Source organism: Dreissena polymorpha, chromosome 14 (assembly GCF_020536995.1).
Source record: "Dreissena polymorpha isolate Duluth1 chromosome 14, UMN_Dpol_1.0, whole genome shotgun sequence".
NCBI classification, from domain to species: Eukaryota; Metazoa; Mollusca; class Bivalvia; order Myida; family Dreissenidae; genus Dreissena; species Dreissena polymorpha.
Window position 1 is genome coordinate 70,171,821 of NC_068368.1, and position 14,218 is coordinate 70,186,038.

Below are 14,218 nucleotides of genomic sequence, written 5' to 3' on the forward strand. Positions count from 1 at the left end.
ATTTAATTTGAAATCATAATAATAGAATAAGACTAATTGGCAATTGGCTTCGTTGTTACAAACACTCGTTAACGGTTATTCGATCCCAATTGTCCGCTAATCATAACAATGGACGTGTAAATGGCATACATTAAGAGGGTCCATTACTGTCCCTTGATAACAAAAGACTAGTTAATTGGCATGTGACAAACAGGCCCCACCTCCTGCAGTGATTCTCAAGTGTGTTCCCGCATTCGTACCACGATTTTTCGCAACTGCGATTGATCACGAATATGTATTTCACACAAATCGGATATTGACTGACGCAATTTTTTTAAAATTCAAAATCAGAAATCGGCGAATTTAAGTGCTGACGAAATCGTCATTTTTATAAAAATGACCAAATTTTGTGCTGTCGAAAATAAATGGTTTCACAGTACTCTTCCGAAAAGACTTGTATTAAATGTATATAACTGCTGGTCTACCACATATCTGCTTATTGTACAAAATGTACCAGGTTCATCGCTGCAACCCACAGTGTGTATCTCTTTGTCCCTACATTATATACCATGGTCAAACTAGCTGACAAAACTTCATACATGATATTCATTAAACAAATAATGACCCGACCAATGAATTTTCACGTCACTTTTAAATACTCAAACAATGAAGTATGGACAGAAACAATGATTAAATACGATGACAGTAAATATGACACAAGCAATATGATAACAGTAAATACTACAAAGAAAACACTCCCTAGATTGTTATTGTTTTAATAATGCATACATTAATTGGTTTTATTTCCCTGAAGAATTTGACACATAACCAATGGGGTATCTCATTTTTTATTAATGAGTACTAAGTTAAGATTGCCTAACCTCCCACATCAAGTAAAGAGGCATAGTTTAGAGTATTTAGTTTAAACTAATTTATTTTAGCTGGATTGCATAGAAAAAACCATAGGCTTATTTGAAACGCTCTTAAGTCCATTCGCTGGGACTAGCACCATTGCTTGGTGTCTGGGTGAGATCTTGAGACCGCTCCCCCTGTAGGGATCGAACCCATGACCTCTGGTCGTTAGGCGGACACCATATCTAATATGTCAGGGCGAACCTTAAACATTAAGAGAATTTAAATGAACATGGTTCAGGGCTTTCCTTTGACCCGAGCTCCCGGGTTTTGACGCTTGAAAATTACAGAAGACCCCTTTTTGACTCTTGAGAAAATTACGTCATGCGTCACATTTGACCCGGGGGAATATACCGACTTGCGTCAACGAGATCAAAAGTTTTGCAGACTAAGCGATAATTGGCTCGGGGCGGAGTATCTCATTTAGTACACGCTAATCGTTAACGCCCGTTTCAAATCATCGAAGCACAAGTCCACCCAGTAGGCGGAGTTTGGTTAATTAAGAAATCTAGTATTGACCAATTAAAACCCTGCTGGTTTGATGATGCGTGTATTAACTTTCCATTATTTATCATAGCGTTTGTTATCAGCTGTTTGCGGAAAAGACGCGTATTAAACCCACCTAGTAATCCAACTCCCAGCTATTGACCCTCTGAGCTGTACGTATGTACTCATAAAAGCTCAGAGCATTTAAGAAGAACTATAAACCCACCAAAACAGAATGGACTCATCCGCGTCAGTTTTAATAATATTCAATATAAAATAATAACATCCATATCCACAGAACACCGTAAAGCATATTTTGAGATATTTCCAGAGTATGGCAGAATGTATTTCTAAAGCTGAATGCACCCATCACTGTTTTACTTCATGATTGCTCAGTTCAAAGACGCGCGAAAGTTATGCTGGCATATGTACTGTCTACAACGTCAAATTACATGCTTTGCATCAAAGTTGCTAAAAATAACTATAGAACCGATATTACTGACCTTGTGGCAAAGTGACAATTTTTGCATGAGCTAATTGATTACAAAATACATGTAGGCGTAATAATTGACCGTTTGAGAAGGCATAGAAAACAGCGTGTTTGTCGCACGTCTTCAGTGAAGATGGCACATGAAATAATTAAAGAGCGTCGGAATTTTTGATGGGATTAAATACGGAGGCACCTTTATCGGCGAGTAGAAATAATTTCCTTTTATAGTTTACCAATTTATATAGGCTATTGTGTTTAGGTACCACCCGTATGTTTTTTTGTTGTTTTTTTTTTGTGATAGCCAGCGGAAATGTGTTTTTTTCACATTTTGTATTTCATTCTTAATTTAATAGCCACGCAAAACGGTCAAACAAAGTTATTGGATAAAGTGTAATTGTGCTTGTGGATTCGGAAAATGTCGCAGAGAAACCTTTTCGAATTCGGAATCGGTAGTAACTCTGAAAGTGTGTGTAAGACGCCAACGACAAAGCGTACTTTAGATCTAAATGACAGTGCTCCTAACACCCCCAAACGCGCGAAAGAAGAACATATGACATATTACTCTGCTGTATACATGAAGTTAATGTTGTATTAGAATACATGTTTTGTATTTATTAATCATTGAAATATTGTGTTTAAATGCATAGTGTTGTAGTGACAGTAAAATGCAAGAAATAAATGTTAACATACCTGTATCTTTTAAGTTGTTGCTTTTTATATATTATATCTCAGTAATTTGCTTAAATTGCAAAAAATCATTGAATCTCCTGCGTTATTATTAGGACTCTCAGAAGTTTGATTTTGACTCTTGAAAATATGGTCCCAAGAGTTCTTGACTCTTGAGATTTGAGGTCTAAGGAAAGCCCTGATGGTTTCCAACTAAGTACTAGCTTGGGAAAATGCAAATTATCAAGTAAGTGTTGACAATGCTGTTTAATGAAATTTTGGCATAAGACATCAAACTTGGAATGGACATCATTTTGGTGATTTTCTCAAACAAAACAGTTCATTTGTAAATGTAGTTTTGTAGTATCATTTCTATCATTTCAATATAATTAGCAATTTTTTTCATTAATTTCATAAACATGATTGTGCTTAAAATAAAATTAACTGTATTTTGAAGTGTACGAAACAAGCGCAGCTGATTACGAGAATTATTTGTATTGTGCCTGTGACGTCATTTTACATTGTCAAAACAAAAAGAAGTTTTTTTGTATACTAAACCTATTTTGTGTTCATTCGAAAAATAGTTTGCAATTTTGTATCGATGTGGAAGGACTCTGGAACTGAATTTATATTTCTCAACCGGAACAAGAGGCCCATGAGGGCCTGAATCGCTCTACTGCTATAAACACTGTGCACGTTTGGAAAGAATAAGATGGAAACTGTGTACTTAATCGCGCAAACAAGGAGAATTTTCTCAAATTCAAGGGGAGATTATTGTGTACTTATTTCTCCGATACTGCTCATATTCAATAGGGTTTAAGTCCTCATTGATATAAAGATACTGTGCACATTTGGAAATAATTGGATGAAAACTGTGGAATTAATTGCGTAAACAAGTGGGATTTCAAAATTTTCTCATATTCAAGGGGAAGTCATTCTGGACTTATTGCTTCAATATTGCTCTTTTTAAAAAGGGTCCTCATTGATACAAAGACACTGTGCAAGTTTGCCAAGAATTGAATGAAAATTATGGACTTTATCACATAAAAAAACTGAATGTTCATTTATTTCTTAAATTCAAGGGGAGATAAATCTGGACTTATAACTCCGATATTGCTCATTTTCAATAGGGTTTGACTCATCATTCAGATAAAGACACTGAGCAAGTTGGGAAATAATTGGATGAAAACTGTGGACTTTATTGCATAGACAAGCCTTATTTCACAATTTTCTCAAATTCAAGGGGAGATAATTCTGGACTTTTTACTCTGATGTAACTCATTTTCAATAGGGTTTGAGTCCTCATTAATATAAAGACACTGAACAAGTTTGAAAAGAATCGGATGAAAACTGTGGACTTTATCGTGTAAACAAGAAAAAGTTTAACCCAAGCACGGACGGACGACGGAAACCACGCCATGACATAAGCTCTTCAGGCCTTCGGCCAGTAGAGCTTAAAACTGCACTCGCCTGGTCGGTCAAGTATTTCACAAACTTTACTAGCCTGACCGTCAACTTCACTCCCAAATTTGAGTGGTCAAGTGGGTTTTTCAAGGCCTGCACATGCCAATAGTATGTCTAATAGTCTGGTTCCACGTAAGAAATAATGGCTGAACTCTTAACTCATTGTAACAAGACATTTATTTGCTAAATGAACTTCAAAAACAAGCACTTAAAGCAGATTATACATTCATCTTGATTCTAGAGTCTTTGTTGGTGGTTAAACTGCTGTGGTTGCTTGTGACCGCTATTTCAGCATACTATTTACAAATGTATCAACATTCAAGACAGGACAACAACAGTAGTTATAACATCAGCACCAGGCACAAAAATACCTGACACATGTACCATACTAACAATGCATCCCAGAGTTTGAACATATCCTCCAGAACCCAATACCAGAGTCAAGAATCCATGTTTATACCAACAAGCACAGAAAACAAACACCCCAGCAAATCTAAAACACCATTTGCACTAACATAAGCCAATACAACTAATTAACAGACAACAAGTCTAGTGAATGTCAAATTTGGCCATGAGTACAACTACAGGGGGCACGTCCCTTCCCATGCAATCCAGATGAGACACATTGCCTGAGGCCAGAATATTGTAACACATTGTCAGCTCTGATCTAGCAACATCACTACCATTATATATATTTAACATTCAGTATTTATTACAAAAGAGAACCCAGTCATTCAATAATGGGTCTTTTGCCATATGCGGCCATCATAGTATTAGACCAGTCTGCACAAGTATGCACTTATCTAGCTGTTTAAGGGGCTACGCTGTCCGCTGTTATGTCATGTAACTGTTTTTTTTCAACATTTTGGAAATGGGACCAGGTCCCTCAATGGATTGTTTTGGCTTCAATTGAGAAATTAGTGTTGCTGTATTATTATTAACAAATGCTTTAAAATTGAGAAGTGATGAGAATAAATTAATAGAGATTTAATTGCCTTTCTTTAACCTTCAATTGGGAATTTTTGGATCTCATTTCAATTGGGAAAAATATTTACGTTTGTCCATTGAGAATTGGTCCCCCTAACAGGCTACAAATTTGAAACGAAACAAAAACACAGTGAAAGGTTTGGTGGTCTCATGAGCAGACAAGGCAGCTCCTGGCCCTACTTGGCACTAATAACACCCATTTTCGCACGAGACAGTTCATATAATTATGATATAACTTATAAAACACAGGTTTGCACTGGTTTTATAATCATCAGACTTAAATGTCCATTGTTTATATATAATGTTTATTGATTTGATATTTTAATTAAGTTGGTTGTTGCTATTGTTGTAATGCAAAGATGTTACGCTGATATTAATAATATCAATATGAAATGAATGCTTTCTTTGCCAATATTTATTTAAAAGTTACAATAACCAAGAATGTTCAAGATATTGACATGTAAGTTAAATCATGATTTATGCACTGCCTGGGGAAACAGACCAGCTCTAATAACATAAATACTCACCTTGTGAAGTACAGCGTGTTACACTTATAAAATCAGGGCGTGGTAACGAATATAACAATCAAACTTATTAAATGGACTGTGATTCCTCAATACTGATACATTTACGTCTCAAATTGTAAACTAAGAGTGCACTTGAAAAATGAAATGTTTGTAAACAACAAAGGGATTTGTTGTTATTTGCATACTTGAAGTTGCAATGTTATGTAACCAGATTGCTCTGTAATGCACTTCGTGTGTACATTTTGTTAACAGCTTTGATGTAGGGCCAAATGTTACTGTCCCAATTGACAGTCAAATCAGTTATCATTAGTAAGTTTGTCAAGCTGACTTGAACAGTTATAGTAGAAAGCTTGAAAGCAAATAAACATAACCTTGATTCACTTAAAATATATCTTATGGTTACACAGTCAAAACCAAATTGAAAACTTAAAGTTCCCATCATGAATTCTTATTTTAAAACACCGTATTTGGCCATTTTCAAGAGTTCTTAGTCACATAGCAGCCAATAATTAAAGAACTAAAATTCTTCAATGGTAATTGGTCTTAAAAAGTTCTGAAAGTGTACATATTATTTGTGCACATAATTCGGACAACAGCTCTACTTAAATCAGAAGTTGGGGGAGAATGGCAACAAAGATAACTTCCTGACACCGATTGCCACACACATACCTTTATAAAGTACCAGAAAAAGTCACTTTCCAATTTGAAAAAAAAAACTACAAATTTCCTAATTGCTGTCAAAAAGATTCCCAATTGAAGTAATATTTTTTTATACATAAAATAACTCATGAATAACATATAACTTCCTGACACGATTGCCACACACATTGAGTATCAAGACTTGGAATAAGTCATAAATCAAATATCAACAGTGCACTTGTTTGAAATGCAAGCAAGCAAGTCCACAAAAGAACCCATGGTTTATTAAGTCTTTGAAATTTGCATTTAGAAATTACTAAACCATGTAACCTTACAATTTGTATAAGCCCAAATCTATTATTACAGGCCGCCCAAACTCATAAGAGAAAAAAGAAAATCGCAAAAAGGGTACCTGATTGAAAAAATATATTGGGAGCTCAATATATATATACAGGCATTGACGAATCCACTCGACAGCTCGCATATGCGAGTGAAGTTGACGTTCGGTGAGTAAAGTTTGTTTAATACTCGACCGACCGGGCGAGCGTTGTTTTTCAAGTAAAAAATATAAATTCAGTTCCATAACTCCTGCCACATCGATTATTCGATACAAATTGCGAACAATTTTTCGAACAAACAAAAAATAGGTTTAGTACACAAAGAAACTGCACTTTCGTTTTGACAATGAAAACATGACGTCACGGGCACAGAAAAAAAATAATTTTCAAAAACGGCTGCACTCTTTTCGTATCTGTCAGTGCTCTTGGTTTTTATTTAAAGTGAAAAAAAAACAACAGTTAAATATATTTGTCATTCCGTGAAGAATAAAATTTCATTTTAATGTAAATATCAATACAAAAATAATACATAACTGGTTAATTATAATACTTCTTATATTTAATTAAAAATAAACAGAAACAATAATTAATAATAAACATAATAATTCGTCATCAAAAGCCTTAGCCAAAAATTACCATATTGTAACCATTTGTCAATCAAGCGTGTCTTTCAGTAAAAGTTCGTCTGAAATATTAAAACTCAGCATCGAAAAGGGTTCTATTTTAAAATATCTGCAAGGTTGTGGAGACAGGGAACAGAAGGAAAGGTCATCAAAACAAGAAGCGGAAAGTGTTTAGAAAAGTAAACAGGTGCAGGAAACGTAAGGAAAGCAAATAAAATCCATCAGATAATGTAGTTAATTTGTTTGCAGTTTAGTGTCACTATGTTACGTAGGTTAAAAAGGTTCTGGTTGATCATAACTATAAATATAGATATATATTTTTTTAATGCAGGGCAAGTAGATTAAAGTGAAGGGCGAGTGGATTGTCAGGCCTACTCGCCCTGCAGGGCGAGTGGCTCTGGAAAAATTCTTCAATGCCTGATATAACTATTATCTCAATAAGATCAAAAAGCATTACAAAGCATGACAATCACAATTACTTGATACAATTCGCTGGACATTATGGTAAAGCTAAAACAACTGGGGCATTTTAGCATGGTTCATGAATGTTTTTTGGATACAAGGCCAAGAAAATTGTAACTCATCCTTAAGTTTAACAGTGCTCCAGCTAGGATTTGAAAAGGGCAGGGGGGCTTTTTTGTCAAAAGGGCACTTTCGACGCGCAGTATTTTGTGAAAAGGGCACTTTCGATGCGCAGTATTTTGTGAAAAGGGCACGTTCGAGCGCGCGGGTGTTTTTGGAATGCTTTCTATTGCATGTTAATTTATATGTTATAAATAATTGTATTATTCCCATTATTATTAAACCATTCAAATATCATGTCTACAATGAGGATTAAACTAATTACAATGTAATAAGAGATTTATGAATAATAATAATGTAAAAAAAAGAAAAAAAAATTATTATTTTTTTTTTTAGGGGGGGGGGGGGGGCGGAGGTTCGGGGGGGGGGGGGGGGGGGGGGGGGGGGGGGGCGGAGGTTCGGGAGGGCAGGGCGCGGCGCCCTTCGATTTAGGCCTAGCTGGAGCACTGGTTTAATTTCAATGAGAAGTTTTGAGTGGATGTATCACAACTAAGAGCGAGATGACCAATTCTAATGACATTCCATAGAAAACACCATTGCAAATGTACACTTATTTGTGTATATATACAATTTCTGAAATTAATGAATGCAAAAAAGTTTTGGATTTTTCAATCCTTTGTTTGGGACCATATTTTGTATTTGCCTTTTGGCACTCATCACATAATTTATCTTTTGTCAAATTGCATTGTTAGTGGCTTTGGCACACAGATCAGGTCCAATTTCAAAGACTTCTATATGCAGCTTTCCCATGTCACTATGATCATCATTGACAATTATTACAACAATCCATTAAGTAGCCTCTGACAGCCTTCTAAAGCACACTCAGCAAATTATACCATGAAATTAAACAGCAGATGCTCTGAAACCAACACACTGTAGTGTATATCTGGTCTCACTGATTTCATTCAAATGCATGGCCTCATGAAGTTAGAGAAAATTACAGTGGATGAAAAAAAAAGTTATTTAAAGAAAATACTATGACATCACTAGCATAATCACAAACCACACAGCGCATAATCTTCAAATAGTATGCACAGTGCATAACACTATATTGTACTAAGTTTGTCATTCTCCTATAAATTTAATCTAACATGTCTGTATTACCCTAGCTTTAGCAAGATGAAATGGCCAATGGCTACTCAACTATTTGAAAATGTTTTGGCTACTTAATCTGACCCAACCTAGCTGTATTGCAAGAGCATTAAATTCTCCCCACCAAACAAAATATCAGACAATGTCGATATATTTATATGTTTGACATTCATCCTACAGATGTAACAAAAAATGAAATCCATTTTTTTTACATTTCGAAAAGGTTCTATATGAACAAAAACCTAACTCACTCATCCAAAGTTATACTCAGTATCTTCCTATTTTTTTTATGCAGCTATTGTCCATTAGCATTTTAACAAAATTACTTTGAAATCAATTTCTTGCAAAAATCAGACTTGTTTATTTATTGATAACACGAGATCATCATTAGTAACATATTTATACAGTAACAGTATACAATGTGGAACAAGCCCACAACAACCAGTCATATTGTGTAACATTTTCTTCGCCTATATTGAGCTACAATGTCAGTGCTTTCCAGTGTTTTTTTTCAGAGGCCCTAGGGGCTGTTAGGGGTGGGGTTGGGAGGGCAGCCGGGGACACTTCGTACGTTAATATTTTTTTTAATTGACTTTAATTGGTGCCTTATGACTATTAAAAAAAAAAACCCGCAGCTATAAAGTCATTCATAACATCATTATTTTAAATGTTTTCAGGCAAAGTAACCCATGATCCCAACTACATCTATTCCCCAATACATCCTTATCAACCAGACTCAATAACTGCATACTCACTTTTTTCCTGTCACTCTTCATTACCCGACAATCCCATATATTCCATTTTAAAAAGCAGATTCCGGTAAATATTGAGGATAAAAGTGCTCAAAAATTTCATAAACACAAACATTTGCCATTTTTATTAAGTATCAAAGTAATTTAAGCATGTGTGACGATTTAAAGAATTGATGAAATAACATCTAAATCAGGGTGGGGGTTTTCCCGCTGAACATGAGGTGCTGTTCCTGTTTCTATACAACAATAAATAAACCAACACTGGACATTGTACATGTTTTAGTCAGCATAATTTTTGTGCGCATTTTATTTAAACAGAGAAACACACTTTACGTGAAGCGCTATTTGTTTAATGCTAGCATTTATTAAAGTGGCGGTAACATTAAATTTTGATGGCGTGTTTCAAACTACAAATTTAATTATGCTCATTTAAGAATTCAATATTTATAGCTGTGTGTAATGAATTCAATAATAATTTGTTAAAACGCTTTACGAGTCGAATAAATGTTGTGACCATATTACGCATGAAATGCACAATTTCCACGCCCCCCTGAATCTGATTTCGAAATTCAAGCGACCTGGCAAGAGACCGTTAAATGGCCTTTGAAAAACACTGATTGTGCAACATGGCAGGTTATTATTCAGTTTTTTACCTTCTTTATAAAGTACCAGAAAAAATAACTAGGAAAAAACCTACAAATTTCCAAATTGCCGTCAAAAAGATTCAAAATTGAAAGAATCTACAAACTTTTTTATTTTTTTATAAATAAAATGCAACATTTAGTTAGTTTCACTATGCAGCTATATGGCTTGATCCTAAGTAAACATAATATTGACAAGTTGACAACACCAAGTTATCAATTTGGGAGCAAAAATCAAAAACATCAATTTCCCAATGACTTCACGAAGCACAATTTCCCAATTTCAATTTTCAAATTTTTCTCAATTAGACTGATGCCATTACTTCTCCCAATTGGGCAAACAAAATCGCTCGATACCCTCCCTGTCTGCAAAACTTACCTTTTTAAAGCCATGTTGGATAAATAATAGCTTTATCAAATGTTTTATATGCCGTTTATTTTTTAATAGAATGTAAAAATATATTAAATACAACTTGAGCTTGAGTTTTATTTTTCCATTATGTTTCTTTTTTAGAACAAGCACATGCGCATAGTAACAAATATTAGCAACCAAAAAGAAGAGCAGATATTATGAGACAATTGTACATGAAACAGATTACTACAGGGAGCTAAGATTACTACAGGGAGCTAAGTCCTTAGCCAGTATTTTGTCAAAACATTGCCTATTTGAATGCAGTTTTCGTTGTCATGTCCAAGAATACACATTTAACTATAGATTGACATAAACAACATGCGTATTTTTGTATTTGTTCACTTCCAAAATTCGTATGTATTCATTACGAGGACCGATACTACGGATAGACATGCTACAGTAAACCTGGAATTTTTAGTCTCTTAGAATTACTAAACATGTTATGATAACTTGGTCAAAAACCTACGTGACGGACACCAGAATTCATTTGCTAGTCGTTATTTATTGCCAACAAATATCTTAATTAAGGTGTAGACTTTATTTTGAATAATACATTGAAGTCAGTTGTTATCCATGAGTTTTGCTTCATTTAAAGGGGCCTTTTCACATTTGGGTAAATTGACAAAATTGAAAAAAGTTGTTTCTGATTCGCATATTTTCGTTTAAGTTATGATATTTGTGAGGAAACTGTAAAACTGGACATTAACCATGCTCTAAAATAGCCATTATATGTATATTTTGACGATTTAAAAACCCGAAAATTATAAAGCGTTGCAACGCGAAATGATTTAATAATTTGGAGAGTTCTGTTGTAACTTGTTGTCGTTATATTTTATGAAACTACGAGGATTGCTTATATACGTTTAAAATACGCCTAACGTAGTATTCGGAAGTATGGTCGAGTGGTCTAAGTTGTAGACTTTTTACTCCAGGGGTCAGTGGTTCGAGCCCTGCTGGGGGTAACTTTTTCCTTCTTTTTTTAAATTTTATTCTTGATTTTTTACTGGAGATTTTTATATCCAATTTTTACAATTTTAAATGTAAAGAATTTACTGACAAACTTCAAAACATGCCAAAATCTGTGAAAAGGCCCCTTTAAATAAGTTTGCATCTGGGAGCATTTAAAAATACATTCAGACGTCTCTACATCTTCATCATATGTCGGCGAAATCACACTTCATTATTACGCGACGGGTGGTTCTAGGTCAAGAGAAAGAACAAAGATATGAAATGAAAGAATAGATAGAGGAGATTTGATAGTTAAAAGTATAGAGATAGTAAAAAGTTAAGCCAGCTTCATTTTCACCTCTTCAACCCAGACCTCTCCGGTTATGGTAGCCGCGGCCGGAACAGCAATGGGAATCATTAGGGGTTACTTGCAGCTGGGCACCTAACAGTGATTAGAAGGTGAGTGAGGAAAGCCCCTGCTTGAAGGATACCAAGTCAGGGGCCTCTGAGACTTTTGCAGGGAGGTGGTTCCAAATGGATAGTGCGTGGGAAGAATGACTTCTCGTGGTAGGATATGGATGTAGACGGCTGGTGGTACTTCTTGTAATGATCCTTAAGGCCACTTGGGGCTTGTATAAGGTAATTGTTGGCTGGGATAACTACCAGGTCATTGATGATTTTATACAGCATGGTGAGTTGCGCTTTGGTCATTCGTTATTCAAGCGTCTCCCACCGCAAGTGCTCGATCATGGAGGATACGCTGCTGGAGTTGTGGTATCTGTTGGTTACATATCTAGCAGCCCTCATCTGCACCATCTCAAGCTTGTATGCCATGTTCTTTGTAAAGAGGTTCCACACTGTGGAGCAATACTCAAGGCCTGGCCAGACAAGAGAGCTGTATGAGGTGGTTTTAACTTTCTCATTGCTGACGCCTAGGTTGCGCTGGAGGAAGCAGAGTGTGCTATTTTCATTTTTTACTGTTGTGTCCACATGGTGGTTCCATGAAAGGTTTTGTAACAAGGTCACTCCCAGGTACTTGGAAGTCGAGTCAGGGAATAACGGAACATCATTGGGTTCCTCTTTCTGTGGACACGGTGAAGGCTACACTTCTCTGGGTGACGTATGCAATTTAGATGAGAAAAACAACACAATTTTATGGATTATTTAATAGTATACAACCATTTGAGTATTGAAAAACCCTTGCAATGTTGAGAAAGGTTGGCGTTCATATTTTGTGGGTTGCAAAGTTGTTGTTTTTTAAATCCAATGCAACTGACCACAAAACTGGCATTTTGTAGCAATTGCGGAGCTGGTAGTTGAAATATTTCAACTATGCTTTACATTTACATACTTTTGCGTGGCATGTCTATGCTTAAATAAAAGACAAACTGATGGGGAAATATATTTATGCCTGTATGACAGGGACAGGTGTCTTGTTCAACACAAACCGTTAGGACATAATGACAGTTAAATAAAGTCAACATTTAAAGTGTCCGAATACACACACATCATAAAGTGACCAATTTATAATACATAGAAATGTTCATTAACCCTGCTCCTTACCTCTGTGATTCTGACATTGTTTTCTATAGTTTCTTAGACGTTTCGTAATATATTTGTGTAAGGAACAGTTAAAACGGAATTGTCAAAATTCAGTGGTGAAATCTGTCCCAAATAAAATTCGAACTACATGATTGCACTGTTTCACTGCAGATTTATCAATTACTACATAAGCCAAACACGTTTCTGACTTGTCAGATAGGAAGTATAATGTTTCGTTAAATACATGTCATTGTTTTATGACTTAATTCATCTTATTCCACTCAAAATAACCGTCATATTAAACGTCTGGAAATCCACCATTGAACTCATATTTACAAGATGCTCTCGAACTACTTTTCTTCCGCTCTGGACAGATGTCAAAATAATATATTTAATATTGAAGTTATATTTGCTATGAATATTTATCCGTTATATTTTAATTTTAATTCAATAAAGAGTTTTTCATTCTTTGATCTCAAAATAGTTTTACAGACGTGAATTTAAAGAGAACTATTTTCAACTAAAGAGAACAGATACAGAAACATTTGGATAACTTCTGGTGATATGCTTATCACGTGAACATAGACGTTGCCAATCAAAATTCTAATTTCGCTTTCGTTATCTAAGAATTGTATGGAAAATCCTTATAATGTTTATTTATTCAAAATTGTGCGTTAAACACTTTTACCAACGTTAAGAATAACAAGACAAACATCAAATATCGAACACCATTCGAATAACAAACATTTTTACATATATTCTAAGATGATGCCTCTGTGTAACCGACATTACCTAACCATGGGCAACAACTCTACCAGGTATTGTTGTCTTGTTTAGTGTCGGACAAATTATCTTTCTTGGCGTTTAATTATATAGATTTTACACCGTAACCCGAAAGATAAACCAGTGGTCCACGCTAATTGCGCGATTGACAGGTTTTGTTGTCTTTATCTTCATCCAGATTTCAAAGGTGCATTTTTTTCACGTTTAATAACTTAAATTCACACACGTCTGAACCAGATTTTGTTAGATTAGGATGGAGAGTAAGTTGGTTCCTTTTTCATTGCTCCTTGTTCGAATAAGGAATAAGGTACAGTTCATTATTCCTTATTCAAGCCTAACATATTGGATACAACGT

General features: G+C 35.1%; 1 protein-coding gene across 1 annotated transcript in view; it reads right to left on the reverse strand.

Annotated features, from left to right (window-relative positions):
• LOC127858933 (AF4/FMR2 family member 1-like) overlaps positions 1-13,540 on the reverse strand; it is a 191,856-nt gene extending 178,316 nt beyond the window's left edge. Inside the window, exon 1 of the mRNA XM_052396276.1 lies at positions 13,102-13,540. Within this exon, the coding sequence (XP_052252236.1) occupies positions 13,102-13,118 (17 nt within the window). The 5' untranslated portion in view covers positions 13,119-13,540. The remainder of the gene's footprint in view (positions 1-13,101) is intronic.
• Between the last annotated feature and the right edge of the window lie 678 nt (positions 13,541-14,218).